The sequence below is a fragment of the Helicoverpa armigera genome, chromosome 16 (genome assembly GCF_030705265.1).
Source record: "Helicoverpa armigera isolate CAAS_96S chromosome 16, ASM3070526v1, whole genome shotgun sequence".
Taxonomy (NCBI): Eukaryota; Metazoa; Arthropoda; class Insecta; order Lepidoptera; family Noctuidae; genus Helicoverpa; species Helicoverpa armigera.
Window position 1 is genome coordinate 9597488 of NC_087135.1, and position 16593 is coordinate 9614080.

At 35.3% G+C, this 16593-nt stretch overlaps 2 protein-coding genes across 3 annotated transcripts in view; one reads left to right on the plus strand and one right to left on the minus strand.

The window, feature by feature from the left end:
• The first annotated feature begins 907 nt into the window (after positions 1–907).
• Positions 908–16593, plus strand: part of LOC110372143 (alpha-(1,6)-fucosyltransferase) — a 43705-nt gene continuing 28019 nt past the window's right edge. For both annotated transcript variants that reach the window (XM_049844354.2, XM_049844355.2), the window contains exon 1: positions 908–1068. The gene's annotated coding sequence lies outside the window, so the exon portion shown is untranslated. The remainder of the gene's footprint in view (positions 1069–16593) is intronic.
• Positions 8510–15774, minus strand: LOC126056277 (uncharacterized). Its single transcript, XM_064038487.1, has 6 exons — positions 15131–15774; positions 12442–12648; positions 12087–12203; positions 11321–11437; positions 11007–11099; positions 8510–10899 (listed from the first exon to the last, which is right to left on the minus strand). Exons 1-6 carry the CDS (start codon positions 15168–15170, stop codon positions 10580–10582), a joined length of 894 nt encoding a protein of 297 aa, XP_063894557.1. The 5' UTR covers positions 15171–15774; the 3' UTR covers positions 8510–10579.

A 16593-nucleotide genomic window follows, 5' to 3' on the forward strand; every position in this document is an offset into this window, starting at 1 on the left:
TTTTTTTATGCTGGCAAGGTGTTAGAAAGAGACAAACGGCCTCCGTTCTAACTATCCCTCTCGGCTCGGATTTGCCTCTGTGTATTATGCACCAAATTTAGTACCTTATTGCGTTGGAATAGAGTTCATTTTCGTAAATATTGTAGCGACATGAAACGCATACAACCTTTTCGACTCGCAACCTTCAATCGTCATGAAGAAAAATACAAATGTCAAATTCAAAATTTTATATTTTCAAAAGCCGATTTTCGTTGTCGCAGGCGTGCACATATAAATAGGGCGCCGCCCGTTTAAATAAATCAGTCGACACAAAATCTTCGTGTGTAATTCATCTCCTTAAATATATATTTTGAGCGTGCATTGCGCACGCTCAAAATATATATATAACTTGTTTATTATATTACATCTATGGTCATAGTTCTCTCTATCAATGTCACAATCAAATGTTGTAACTCCTCCACATCCCCGTTCTTTAAACATCTATTATGCATTAGGAATTTAGAAGAATATTCCGATAACTCCATATAATGCTGCAGAGTCACTCAGTGAGCAAAACAGTATTTGGGCAAGCCATTTTCCAAGCATTCATCGCGTCGACCAATTATAGTAAACTTGCGGTGCGGTAGACCAAGGGGAGAAATGTCGGTAAATTAATACTTGCGCACGCGATTACTCTCAAGCGAAAAGGAGTGAAGATTTTTCTGAATTGAGTGGAATTCATCCTCATAGTAATTTCATTATTTCATGGCAAGGAGAATTGATTGTTGCCAGAAAAAAAGAAGGGTTTCAGCAGTAGATGAAAATCCTAGGCGTTGGCTCTGTTGTCTGACGTACCACGTTTGACGGATTCACTCATTTTTTTATTTTCAGTCTGTGTGTCACCCTTTAGGGTATATATGTTCTGTGGTGTGTCATGGGATGGTGCTTGGGTGTAGAAGTTGATGTGAATTTAAAATTAATTTAAATCGTGTATCTTATCAAACATTTTTCGAATAAAAATAAGTGCTATAGCAACTATTGTGTGATTATTATTGGTCTTCTAATAAAATAAGTCACAGCGCTAATCAGGTATGTTAATAAATTCATAATTTGGGAATGGAATTATTTCTTGAAGTTAATTTGTTCTTGTTTTCATGCTGTTTGGGATTTATCTATTCATCATTTGTTTTGTGTGTGGAAGATGTTGTTTTATTGCTGTCAGTTAGTACGGTGAATAGATTTGATTTAAATCGTCAATATCCGCTGAGCTAGGAGCCGGAGTGTCGTCCGTTAGCACTTGATTTGATAGAGCAATAAATACGGAGGTGGCGTGTCGTTCACTAAAACCTATTATGTTGTTATGTATAAATACTTGTGCACGTTAAATCTCGACCGTAAAAAAAACTAAAAAAAGGCAAGTATTTTATTGATGTTATCACTATATTTCCATATAAATATTACTGCTCCTTTGGTATACAATAAATGTCTCATTCACTATATACCAAATTTTATTTAAAACCAGTTTGGTAGTTGTATTTTTTACAATTGCAGTTTTGAAAATGTTATTTTCGTTCATTTATCTATCAATATTATCTGCATTTCTATGTGCATATGTTGTTACCAAAAGTAGTCTTTCCCAAAAGTTTTTTCATTTGTAATGACTTACTCTTAATACTGTAATGTACTTTTAGTATGATCCTTGTTGACACTCTGTTGAAGTTTATGTGATAAATGAACCTTCCAGACTGTAAGTTCATGAATATTGATGTGGCTGTACTCGTAAAGTATCCTATCCTTTGATAAATTGTACCTTTCAGTTAAAACAGGTTTGTTATAAATAGTCTTTGAGACATATTCTGCCAGTATTAATACAGCTTTATAGTCCATCATAATGCACGTTACTTTAGCTTGTTTCAGTCTAGCATTCCGGAAGGGTCATTGCTATTAGGATGCAGGAATTTTGTCTCTGATATATGTCTATAGGAACTCATATAATAATTATGAAACCTGCTATATTCTTGAGTCTTATAAATATTGTACAGACCTATTAGTATTAAATGCTAGCTTTTGCCCGCATCCTTTGCAAACTTTTTAAGCTATAGTCTTCTTTAATATAGGGCTACCTAACCCAGACAGAGTTTTTCTAATCAGACCAGTAGTTTCTGATAGGACTTTCAAATAAACAAACAAACTGTCCAGTGTCATAATATTAGTCTAGTCTGGGTTCTTTTGTTTGGTCCATACTGATATTATTTACTAACAAGATTGTATCATCCATCTGAAAAATGCCCTCCGGCAATAACAGATAGCAATGTGAGTTCAATGTATTATTGTTGTTCTGTATTGCAAATTGTGTTATCAAAACTAAGCCAATGTCAGTTCAACACTAGATAAATATTTGTGGTACGTAATTCTAATTACCATCATCATCCGCCTAGCCTTTTTCAAACTATATTGAGATCTGCTTCCAGTCTGACTGTACCAGTGTTTTATGTAGAGTCGGACTTCTTCAACCCTGGTAAGACTGGTTGTCAGTCTTCCTGACTTCTGACCACCCAACTAACAACTGCCAAAGATGTGAAGAATGCTGAAAAATATTTAATAATTCTAGTAATACAGCCTCAAATATTCTTTTTGTATATAAATATTTATTGTCAATCTTCATTATATTATAATGCAGTAAAAGATTATACCATTTATGACTACAACTATTGTTTTATATTCAAGGTCGATTTTAATAGCACTCGATATTCTGAACAGTCTCATATCATGGCAATATTATTAGTTATCAGTATATCAAACAATTTTACTGTCGCATTGCTTTACTAATAAATTATAGCAGTCATTACTTAGCGGGACATGCATGCATTTTCATAGTTTATCACATGCATACATGCATGATTTTTTTCCCTCTTATTCATAGCCAGTAGTTATGGGCTACTGAATATTTGATAGGAAATACCCAAAATATTCAATTTTTATCGAAAGCTAGTTGGTAATGACGCACGCTTTTCAGCTTGAATTTTTATCAGTGTCGACAGTCTATATTCCTTGTTAAAATTCAAACATGAAAATTATAGATCAGTACTTCAAAGTATCCTTATGACGTACTTGTAATGAACACTTAGGGAAAAACTATTTTTACGCCCCAATAATGCTAATAAAATAATCCACCAAAAATCTAACAGACTCCAGATATCAAAGTCGCATTATTATGATCCCCTTTTACCCCTTTTACCGCTGTTAAGATTTAATCATATACGGAGATCGATGCCGTTGTGATCAAAAATTAGCTGCGAAATTTTTAATTAGGCTCCATATTAACATCCTCCGCTTACGAACCCGGTCGGGCCGTACGTCATTGTCCATATAAGATTAGTATCGTTACCATGTTGGAGATGTGGTGAGCTTCCTCATATTAAATACCTAGTTTAGGTATGTCCCATTATTTCCTGGTAGTTGAGCACAATGCTTGTAAATTAAGGTCGATAAAAAATTTGGGTCAAAAACGTTCAATTCCAGTCAATTTATCCATATACCATATATTTCAGGTTTTCTAGATCCAATGTATCGCCAGAGAATAACATCGAATATAATCAGGCAGACCTCTAATTGGTCGTGTATTCGTGTTAACCAAAAAGTTGTCTTTGCATCTCGTATTACTTGAATTTCTGCTCGAAACGACACGTAATTGCATACACAAACTGAGTATTCTCGTAACTTGTACGCAGCTGCGGTATTTGCATTTTTCATTGGAGTTTTTCGTTGAAATGTAACTGTACTTATGTGTAGTTTTCGGAATCAAGAAAATATATGTTCGGAAACAAATAAACGATCGTTTACCCAAGTAAATAACAAACTCAAACATTAATAAACCAGATTTCTGCTAATTTTACTGACATACCTACCTATTATGCTATTTGCAAAAAGTTTAAGTTTGAACTTTTGATTCTACGTTTAGTTCAGACGGAAAATTTTGTGACACTCCCGATATTCCTTACATCAATGTACCTATATATATTCCGATATCTAGCCATAAACGCCCGACGCGTAAACCGCAGATGTCCAAATAATAAACAGTGTGGAATTTACCCAGATGATATACGAAGTTCTCTCAAAATGGCAATGGAATCGCGTTATTTCTATTATTACTCAATAATAACACCGGTACGCCTACTCTTTGTTTACACAATTATGTGGGTGTTCAATCAACTGGTGAGTTGACCACGATATGAGATTATCTCGTTATGCATTTGTGGTAGCACCCACAGCAATAGGAGATCGGGAGATTGCCCGAATGAACTGTTACAATATAGTTCATTCGCAATCTTGACATGCAAATACTATATAACACACGCGGAAAAAAAGCAATATTAAAAAGCAGTTTCAAAGTTTCTTTACCTCTAAAATATAGCTTCTACGAGTTGTAACAACATGATGTATGAGATGTATCTCAGCCCGATCAAAGTGATATATTTTAGTAACACATTAGCATACAATTCACCGTTAAAAGCATTTCTTAGAAGAAAAACCGCTCAAACCTTTTGAAGCAGTGTAGCATTAGTAAACAAAGCAATCCGTTAAGCGGATATTAATCGTCTGACAGGCCTAGATGCACCTGCAGCGACAGATGTATGTGTAGCTAGTGCCCTGCGTGATAATCAGGCCACGCTCCCATTAGACTGACGCCGCTGTTTAGCCGCTATATGGCGTCTGTATATCATACAACACAGTCTGTTACACCGGAACGTTTTAACGGCCGGAAGCGGCTTGCAAAATGCTAATAAAATTCACTATTCACTTGGCTTGGACATTTTGCTCGTCCCGTTTTAGCTTAACTGCGGTTTTGCATAAACTAAACATGAAATCGTGTTCCATTGTAAAAATATTCAATTTTTGGTCAATATGATTCATATTGTTACATTTAGTTTGGCTGTGGCTTTATGATTGATCGACCAAACAACAAAACTATTTTAATCGTGACATGAGTTATGTGGCTACGGTTTCCACGCATTTTGTTACCAAAGATGGCACTTAATTGTAGCATGAAATTGTTTGACAAAAACAGAATTCAAGGTAAAACGTTGCTAGTGGATAATCTCTCAAATCTCTTGCTTATAAAATCTGATGCGTTGGATGAATGGCTATGTCGTATTTAGGTGAAGGAAATTCTTATCACGTATGAAGAAGGTAAAGTAAAACTTCAATATTTCAAAGGAGACAAATGTTGAATCTTTCTCGGAAAGTACATTCCTTAGCTATACACGTACCTAAATGTTTGTTAACGATTTATAGCCTCCGTGGTCCTGTATATCAATAGCCCAATCCTGCGCGTGTTGCATGACGAGACTGAGGGATTAAAATGCATAAGCCTTACCCACCTGGGTACGTAGACATAGTGTCGTAGTGAAAGGAGCCCTAATAAAGCTCCCCCTAGACTGCCAGACGAAAAATGGCGCCAGCAGACGGGGTGGCGCCTATTGTTCTTACCAGTTTTGCTTTTAATTAAAGCCGTACGCGTTTTCGTGTGCTAATATTGCCCTCGTATCAAGCCTCTCTTGGCTCTTCTCTCCTATTGTTTAACTCCTTTAAGGCGGATTTACATCCTAATTTCTGATACGAGATAAAACCTTAAAACCGTTATTTGCTTTCAACTTGTTTGTCTGTAGCTGTGTCACCATGCATGACATGTTCCACTCTCATGAAGTCATGACTGATGGGCATAATCACATTTTTTACCAACTATTCTGAAGCGTCTCAAAAGGTCTTTACTATGCAGCCATAAAGTCGATTTTTCATTAAGCGCGTAGCAAATGACATAATTGTATATTCAGTAATGCGTATGATAATGTAAAATGGCACGGGTTTATCATAGGAGTAATAGTTTCCACTCCGCATTCAAGGATGCGTTGTAGTTGGTACAAATAGATAAATGTTTATACAGACTTGTTTACTATAATATAGTTTTCGCACCGGTAAAAGAGAGCATTTATATTCAGAGATAGTGAAGTGTTCTTTGCACTTTTTATGTCTGTCTGGGGTTGGAAGAAAAACTCCACAAACTGGTGTTTTCAATGCATGTCACTCGGCGGGAGTTGTATGCAAATGGGATGCTTGGAAGCAATGTTTTAGCTGTCTCTCACAGTTTATGTATGTTTTCGCTCTTTTATACTTTTGCGGTTCAGTGCTTTCGTCCATTAGTGTTTAAGTAATTTGAGGTAAAATATATTTAAAAGGTGACCTTTGTGTTGCATGAACGCACCTGTTAAAATTAACTTTTCGATTGGAATTAATTAATTCGGCCCACATAACCGTGAAATAATGTGACAGCCCCACCACAGGTTATCGAATGCATATTTTTACATTAATTGCACGTAATAATCGAAACGGTGAAAATATATCCATCTCAGATGGTTTTTTTGAACTTCAGGACAAGACAAATCTTTTAGGAATGCTAAAAGGTTACGCGTGTGATAACGATGACCCATATAACGCTAAAATAGGTCAAATCAAAACCACTATCAGTGGCATACTTATTCAAGCTGATAATATTAAAAACTTGCTTATGGTCGTATATGTAATATTATACTCCTTACATCAAGCTCTGTTAATTGAACAGAGAGAGGGAATTCTATCAACCAGAAAAATAACGAGGCTCAGCTCTTACTTATAGGGATAAGGCCTTGTTATAGGGGTGACTTTCTTCAATACACACAAAGGCATATAAGTAGTTCGTAATATTCTAAGAGTAACGTTATTCTTTTGTTTATATGCTTTCATCATCAGTGCGGTCAAGCCGGTTGCTTCATCTCCGTGACACGAATGGCTAAATGAACACTCACAACCTATAAACATTCGTTAAGCTTTATAACTCTAATTATTCAACTGCCGCCAACGGAAATAATACACGTTCAACAAACTCGCAAACTTTTAATTAATCTGAGCTTCATGCGTTAATTTGGTATTCATTTCAATAACAGGTTTCATACCTAGACTGACTTACGTTAGCGGCTTCGCAGACTTGTGAAGATAAAATATTTGCAGTATTACTACAAAATAGTCATTTTGCATATTCCAGATCGGTTTGTTTCAAAGAAGTAATTTCTCTAGGTAACATTACTTTTGATTTTCTTAGAATTTCACTAAAAGTGGACCCAGATTCGTCTTATGCAGTTAAATTGGAAAATCGGTCCTGAAATCTTTATAAATGGCCAGTGGCATTCTATTCTATTGCTTGGACGTGCAGACAGCTCGCTCGCCTCAGAATGCAATACTGAGGCTCCAGACCATTCCTCTAAGCCCAATGTTTACGACAGAGGCTTAAGAGCTGCAGATTTATTAAAATGCAAGTGATGATAATGGCAATACTTAAATATACGCTGTCGTCATGTCTCTGGACATTTCTGCAATAATTATGTCCATAAAACCAATGAGTTTAATTGCCAAGAGTGTCAAGGAAATGAAGTTCCTTTGAAGATTTCTAGAGAAGATTTTATACCCAAGCTATGACTACGTTAAATATTCAGTACCTCTTTAAGGAGACAAAAAGCCCCTATAAAGGTCGAAGTTTAATTTGGGATCTTAGATTGCTCCACTTCAGTGCACCGACCTAATTCTCTGAGCTGATTCAATTTGCGTGAGAATTTTATCTGGTACAAAGTGTCCTTCCTTTGCTAGTTTTTCTAGAACGTCTAGAAAAAAGTTCGTAGTTCGGTTTACAAAAAAAGTTTGTGCTAATTATGATCGTCTGCTGATTTAATTATGAGTCATGATTAATGTCGCCGTCCAAGAAGTTTATATATTGAAGTAGTATTTGTTTTATGTTATTTCTTAACAACTGGCTCATTCTTTTCAAAGCACCTCCTTACTTAAAGTACTGCAGGGCATGCATAACCTCGTTCCATAGAGTATAGTAAATAGATTGGGAATAGAGAACCCACTTCGATTTTTTTCTGCAACCTTCAAACGATTTTTGAAGCGCCATCTGGTATCGTCTGCCGAAACAAATTGTTTATGTGTGCGTACATCCCATTTCACACACATGTATACATCAGTATTGTCTACAGGTTATTCGTCATCTCGACAGACTAAACTCACCATTAAAGTGTCGAGTTGGTGAAACTCGAAATTTGTACATTTATCATGTCGTCAACTCGCCACTCAAGATTTTCATTCGTGTCCAGTTAGTGAAACTTAGATTTTATCACTTTTATGTTTTCGCCAACTGGATACATTGTGTCACAAACATCATCGGCCACTGAACGTCCATTTTGCAAACGTTTGAAACGCGAAAAGTTGATTCCCAAACTTGGCGAAAACATAAAAGTGATAAAATCTAAGTTTCACTAACTGGACACGAATTAAAATCTTGACGTGGCGAGTTGACGACATGATAAATGTACAAATTTTGAGTTTCACCAACTCGACACATTCGTGGTGAGTTTAGTGTGTCGAGATGATGAATAACCGTCTATAGATATTCTAGGGGAATTTGTTCATACGTACGTACTTACAAAATATAGCCACAGAATGTAGAAAATAGTTATTTATTGAAATATGGAAATACAACACAGATTACTACAACTCAACAGAACAACGTTATGTAGGAACATTTAGAAAGTACTTAGTAGGCGACCTGGAATTAAATAAAAATCATATTTACTTATGTTTATGTTTATTGTAATAAATTTGTGCTGAAAGTTTAGTTTCATCATCCTCATCACGATATTGGATTTTACCTGATAAAATTCGATTAATTGAGCGGCACCAACTATATACCAAAATATTTATTGTAATGTTTTCAAAAACATTTCTTAATTCTATCTTGTGGATATCGCAGGTGAAAGGATAATCCACAAATATGTCTAAAAACATTTTTATCTTTTCTTTTAATTTAGTTTTGGCACATTCTTTTTCAAAATTTCTACTACAATATTTTGTATGTCTTTAAAACTTTTTCCGCCACTATATTGGGATACAACAGACAATGTTTTCCTTTTGTATATTCTTTTGCCCTTATATAACTATTTGATTTTAATTGACTGTCGCCAGTTAGTTCAGTTTTGCAGTGCCTGCATGATTTAGCAACTTTTTTAAAACATTTAGCCAGCACCCACCCACATACATAATTGGCCTGACCAGCATCAGCAGGCTCAGAATTTAAATTTATAAAAGGCACCTCAATTTCGTCATTTTCTTCTTGCTGAAATGGTAGAACCTCATTACTGGGAACATTAGAAGTGTTTTCTAAAAGTTTGTCTTCCAAAAAGAAACTCAATGTCTGAAGACAATCATTGTCATCATTTTCACAGTTAGCGTTAAGTGAATGGGGTGAGTTATAATTATTTAAAAGAAGTGATTTATAGGCACCTTCAAAGCTAATTGTGTTGGGTGCCGTATTCCTCACCCCAAAACTTCTAATGTTCCCAAAAAAATTTTCCAGTGGGTCCTGGTTAAAGTTTCTGGTCATCATTGTATCAAATAAATATTTTTGGGATAATATTTTCCACAACTGTTGCATGCCCTCAATAGTACGTATAAAATTTTTATTGAAGGTACCGAACTCGTTTCAATTAATCTTATTTTATTTTCCTTTTCTTTTTTAACTTTAATAAATTTTATTGATTTTAATACCTTTTTGGCATTTTCCCATAATTCATGATGAGGAGAATTGTTTCTAACACCACATTTATACATTTTTCCATGTATCATATTAAATGAGCTTGAATTTAAGGAATCAAATAAATTGTCCATCATTTTGGTAAATGTAATTACTTGGCGGCACTCATTAGATAAATCGCCCCTAGCAGATAAATGTTCTGCAGCTGTAGCAACACTGCGGCTAAAAATTTGGGTTGCGTGTTTGACCTTCATTTTTTATTTTCTCCACATAAATATGTTCATCAGTTAGTTTCTGACATATTTTTAATTCACCATGTAATTTGTCCGCTTCATAAATTTTCTGGTAATATTCCCATTTTATCGTCTTTTCAACCTTTTCTTCGAAGTCGAAATATTTTAAGTCCTTCGTAAGTAAATTGTTTCTTACCCTTTCAATAAATGAGGGACATCAAATAATGGGATAATTTTAGATTTCCCTACTTCCATTACATCATGTCTCCATTCCTTATTTTCTTTTATGAATTTTATTCTACTATCTTCAATAATTTCATTCACTACACTGACATTTACTGTGCTTTGGTCGCACACTGTGCACAAAATATTAAGCCCTGTACCCTGAACATATTTAATGACTTTTATAGTCAAGGCTTTTAATTCTGCTTTGTTAACAGAATTTGTAAAAAAGTATGCAACAGGCTGTTTAAATTTTTCTTTAATCCTTTGACCATGTAAACTAAAACATGGTCAGCAATTTTTTTACTACGCCAAGCGAATCCCTTTAATTTATCCTTAGATCCGTCGTAATGGATCTGCGGCGATATTGACATCTCGTCAAAAATAAGACAGCAGAGGCGATCTTCTGGACTTAATTCCTTCACAGTCTTTCTCATTTTATGAATAAAACTTATTTAGCCCCGACTCTATTTCAATTTTCGCAAGAAGCCTTTTTAATGATTTTATAGAGGGCAATGTAAAGTATTTATATAAAAGAGTATAACTCTTGGGACTCTTTTTGTACATGGAGAGACAAAACTTTTTCCTTTAAAGTAAACCTCCGCCCACGAGCTCTCTTGTGAGTTTGGGTGTACTGCATGTTTGTGAATATTTTTGCTGCAGTTGTCATATTTCTCGTTATTTTTTTTAAACAATTTGTATTGCTAATTTTATCAACGCTGGCTAATCTTTCTTTCAAACTACTACTCCGTTTACGTAACCGAATAATTTCGGTTTTTAAATTCTTCATTTGGAATCTTGAAATCTTTAATTCATTCTCCAGCGATGAAGTTGATTTCAGTTTTTCTGCAAAAAAACTTTTACTTTACTACTTTCCACACCCAGATAAAAAGTAGCCTATGTATAAACATTTTTTTTGGATATCTTATGGTATAAACTACATTGGCACTTACTTTTGTCTCCTTTAAGTTTCCGTCTTTGTTGTATACCATGTTTACTGCAATAATTATGTTCTGCTGCTATAACACACGCATTGGGAGGTGCAGCTGAAAATAAAATAATAATAATTCACCATTGTCATTGTAAACATCAAAATTACTAGTGTGAGTTACATGAGGATTATTAACCTAAATTGTCATTACAATAAATCAAGTTGAAGTGTGTTTGTAATGACTACACAACAGTTACATATTACTTAATGCAGTAATTAATTATGGTAGCTAGTTAAACATAATTTGAGAATGTAGGTAGCCAAGCGTTTACATACCAGTGATTATTTGCTTTGATGTAGAAGGCAGATCCCATATATTATGTTCAGGCATAGGAAGTTCAGTTGGTATATGTGGAGTTGCAGGAGGCATATGAGCATCTTGTGATGGAGCACCTGGAAATAGTAAAACAAGTCTAAGATCCCACTAAACAACAACCTTCACCGAGTTGGTTAAGGGGTGAATGAACAGTATTTTATATCCAATTAAATATTACTATACTGCAAACAGGTGGCCTTAAAGGTATCTATGAAAAAATGAAATTTAAAAGCGTCGCCCCCACCCAGAATACAAAGGGGCGGGATTCTCCATCGCGATTAGCTCCGGTACCCGCCTGGGGTATTATTACTCTATTTCGTAGTCGCATTAAATTATATTAGGAGCAATGTTTTAAAACTTAAGAAAAGAAAAGTTAAGAGGTGAAAGAGAGAAGGTGACTGCAGAGTACATATTTTAAAGTAATAAGATATATATTTTATCAGACACTGAAGAGAAGGTAAAGGGAAAGGGAAGGTTAGTTGGGAAGTTGGGACCGTTAGTTGGAAAGGGTTAGCCGAGGTGTTATGACTATATTTTCTGATGGTACCTCATGTTTACCAATTGGCACAGGGTCGTCTAGTTCTTACTGACTTCTTTAAGCGTTCATGCCTTCCCCATCACGTCAAGGTGGCCCCATGGGGATTATTATTATAAAAAATGCAGTATTTAATTATGGCAGCTAGTTAAACATAATTTGAGAATGTAGGTAGCCAAGCATTTACGTACCAGTGACTATTTGCTTTGATGTAGAAGGCAGATTCCATATATTATGTTCAGGCATAGGAAGTTCAGTTGGTATATGTGGAGTTGCAGGAGGCATATGAGCATCTTGTGATGGAGCACCTGGAAATAGTAAAACAAGTCTAAGATCCCACTAAACAACAACCTTCACCGAGTTGGTTAAGGGGTGAATGAACTGCATTTTATATCCAATTAAATATTAATATACTGCAAACAGGTGGCCTAAAAGATTTCAGTTCAGTTTAATTGTGAATAATTAAGAATTTTGTTTTCTTAATGGCAATTTTAACTCAGTAGGTGGCATTGCGATCTAGTTCAAGAATAAAGATCTAAATCTTACCCTGAAGATGGAGAGTAGGAACAGCTATGTTATTTAAACGGTTGTTGCGATTCTTAAACTTGTCTGCAAAATGTATGTCACAGATGACTCGCTTTCTGTAAAATTTGATATCATCTGCAGTCTCCAGTTTTCCACCAACTATATTAACCCAGGCTTTGAATAACTCAGGATTCTTTTCTGGGTGTGGAAATTGATGTTGTGTCACACCTGAAAAATAAATTACAAAAATATGAAGTTTGTATGCTGATATTGTATAGTGTATGTATGAATGAATACCTATTACCTATGTATGTGTGCGCGTGTCTATCTATGTATGTCTATCTTATTAAATCATGTATCATTTCATATGGGATTCAGTAATAAATGGTTACTCGTAAGGAACTGTGTTTCTCTAAACGCCCAACCTTATAATTGACTGAGTTGGTATCTCCCGTGATGACAAGTTTATCCGGATGACTAGGAGCTTTCAGGAGCACGATTCTGGGGCCCGATTCTGTTAAGTTAATAATGTCAAAATTGAATAGAAATTGCATCGCAACAGCTTTTTTAACCATATCGGGCATTCTGTTACTAATATAAGACCAATCGTATTCCAACGACATTCGATTGGTTTGCGATTGGTCTGCCATTTTGGTCTATATTACCATAATATTCTTAGTCTATATTGCCATATTGCAATCAAATTTGCAGACAAAATGATTCATTATTGAATGACAGAAAGGATAAAAACGTTTATTTCAAAGAAAAAATTGCGCAGAATCCTGCCCCTGCTAATTTTACTTTAGCGACATGCGATTCACATCCGACTGAGATCCAATCACGACTCAATTACGATTGAAGCGTATGTGGCATTCCACTATTTTTTCTTTTAAATAAACGTGTTTATCCTTTTCTGTGATTCAATAATGAATCATATTGTCTGCAAACGATTTACGATTGCAATATGGCAATATCATCATCCTCCGAGCCTTTTCCCAACTATGTTGGGGTCGGCTTCCAGTCTAACCGGATTCGAATTATTCCCAACTAGCGACCCGCCCCGGCTTCGCACGGGTAACAGTATTTCTCCATTATTTAATAGATGTTATTATACATAAAAACCTTCTCATGAGTTACTCTATCTATTAAAAAAAACCGCATCAAAATCCGTTGCGTAGTTTTAAAGATTTGAGCGTTCATAGGGACATACAACATGACACATGACAGAAAAAGCGACTTTGTTTTATACTATGTAGTAATAGTCCCCTCTAGCGCTGTCCTCCGGGTGATAGCAATTGTCTTCCAGTTATCACCGGGGTGACAATTGTGCCGACTGTTCCCTTTGAAAACTGACTAGAGGGGACAAATGGGAAGTCTATTTCTCAGTTGTCACCGGGGGGGTGACATTTGCTACGGTTCCTTCTTCCTTCCAAAGAAAAAAAAATGTAATTACCATAGATTTCAGGTTTTTTATTTATTATGCTACATAGAATCTTCCAAAGAAAAAATGTAATTATCATAGATTTCAGGTTTTTATTTCTTATAACAAACAACATTGTGTTTCCTTTAATAGGTACATCACATATTATTAATTTCTATTAACACCAATCGTTTTCTTAATTTTATTTAATTTAACAAGATTACAAACTGTGTTACAAATAAGCATGCGACTAATAAGCACTTTTAACTTAACCATTAGTGATTATCTGTGATTAGTATTAATTAAAGTTATCTGTGATTGTGCCTATTATAGGAAACATAATGTTGTTTTTGTTTTTTATAGTAGTATTAACTACTATAAAAAAATCGATTTTTGTAAGCCTGTTGACATTGTGTTAGTTAAAATAATAATATATATATTTTTTTATGTGATTCTATGTAACATAATAAATAAAAAACCTGAAATCTATGGTAATTACATTTTTTTTTCTTAGGAAGGAAGAAGGAACCGTAGCAAATGTCACCCCCCCGGTGACAACTGAGAAATAGACTTCCCATTTGTCCCCTCTAGTCAGTTTTCAAAGGGAACAGTCGGCACAAATTGTCACCCCGGTGATAACTGGGAAGACAATTCCCGGCTGTCACCCCGGAGGACAGCGCTAGAGGGGACTATTGGGAATAATTCCCGGATTCAGCTGAGTACCAGTGCTGTACAAGGAGCGACTGCCTATCTGACCTCCTCAACCCAGCTACCCGGGCAACCCGATACCCCTTGGTTAGACTGGTGTCAGACTTACTGGCTTCTGACTACCCGTAACGACTGCCAAGGATGTTAAATGATAGCCGGGACCTACAGTTTAACGTGCCATCCGAAACACAGTCATTGGTTTCTAAGATATACTTAGAAAGTACATACAAACTTAGAAAAGTTGCATGGGTACTTGCCTGACCTGGAATCGAACCCACGCCCTCATACTTGTGAGGTTGGCTCTTTACCCACTAGGCCACCACGACTTTGAGGCAATATGGCAATATAGACTAAGAATAATATGGTAATATGTACCTATAAACCAAAACGGCAGACCAATAGCAACCAATCGAATGTCGTTGGAATACGATTGGTCTTATAAATATTAGTAGCAGAATGCCCGAAATGGTTAAAACTGATATTGCGATTTAATTTCTATTCAATTTTGATATTAATAACTTAATGATACTATTAACAGAATCGGGCCCTAGGTACTATGAACTTGATAAAGAAAGCACTTACCCGGGTTGTGTGAACATCCCAATTCGCACCGCCTCGGCATGATTATATGCACTCAAACAAGCGTCTCTAATCGCTAATAACACAATAACAGTGTCTATTTCACAAATATCACAAAAGGCGTCTTTATCGCAAATAATACTAAACACTAATGGCGTCTTTTCGCAAGTTATGTGAAACAATGAAACAGAGGAGCACAGCTCAACTCACTCACTAATTCACCGAAAACACAGCGGATGAGTAAAACTCAAATCAACGCAAGTCAACAGCAGAAAACACTTAAATGGACGAAAACTTAACACACAAATTGTATGTACTGTACTCGCCATTAAAATTCAAATTCTAACTTCAGCATTGGCAGTTGGCACGGTTTATTGCCAACCAAAAAAATAATTATAGAAAAATAATTTATGTATATAAAATAGTGTACAGATTTAATAAAAATAATTGATAGATTTCCTACGTAATACTAATATATAAAATAATTTTTAGATTTCAATAATTTTAGTGATATTTTATGGAAGTTAATTTTTGATTAAAGAGCCATCTATTATCACTTGAAGATATTAAATACTTTAGGAAGAGGATTGCAGATGGCGCTTTTCTAAATTTTTTACCGAAATCTAGTCAAGTACGGCAGTGACCAGCCCCTGCCTCGTTCCTTTTCATCCAGACTAAGAAACTCACATTTAGTATTAAACAGGAAACTTGCACAAAATAGCTCAGTTCTCGGTACAGCTAATTTCATCGCAATAATAAACTCTTGAAACGATCAAACGTTAATATCTCGAGTGTGGCAATTCTTGGGAACTTTGTATGCGCAAAAACGTGGGTAGTGTTTTGTTTGTGTATCGTATCGAAATACTGGCCTAATGTTCGCATACTTACTACATTTCTACTACTGGATAATTAACAAATTCATTGTGGATTTTATTTGGAAACAAAATTTTGACTGTTATGACAACAGCTGTCTCCATGATGGAAGTACAAAGTCCTTAAAATTCTTTGTCTATAATGAGTTTAATGAGGAATCGAACGACGGATGTTATTAATAAGACCAATTACTAAATTGTCATTACAGTTAGCTTTTTTGGCTTTTTTCCTTCAAATGCAAATAATTTTGCAATATACCGGAGTAACGCTCATTTGCTTACGGAGTTATTAATGTCGGAATGGGAATGGATGTAATGTCGCGTAAAGTCTTATGTATTTCTAGGGATCGTATATTCATGTAGTTTTATTGCTGTTCGCTCCAAAGTTAGCGTGTAGTTTGTATTAGTTTAGCTATTGACTACATTTTAAATGATCGTGTTTTGTACCTTTATGGTTCTAGAACGCAAATGGGATTATGCTTATGGTACGAATGGTCTTTTTCTTCTTATTACTTTCCTCAGGTGATAATTCTTCTTCAGACGAACTCTGAAAGGGAAGGCTGACAACATTTATTTCCATAAATTATTAACAAA

Coding starts and splice junctions, on each gene's coding strand:
- LOC126056277 (XM_064038487.1), bottom strand. CDS start 15,170: ATGCCGAGGCGGTGCGAATTGGGATGTTCACACAACCCGG. Junction 11,438..12,086: donor ATCAAAGCAAATAGTCACTG/GTACGTAAATGC, acceptor TACTATTTCCAG/GTGCTCCATCACAAGATGCT. Junction 11,100..11,320: donor ATCAAAGCAAATAATCACTG/GTATGTAAACGC, acceptor TTTTATTTTCAG/CTGCACCTCCCAATGCGTGT.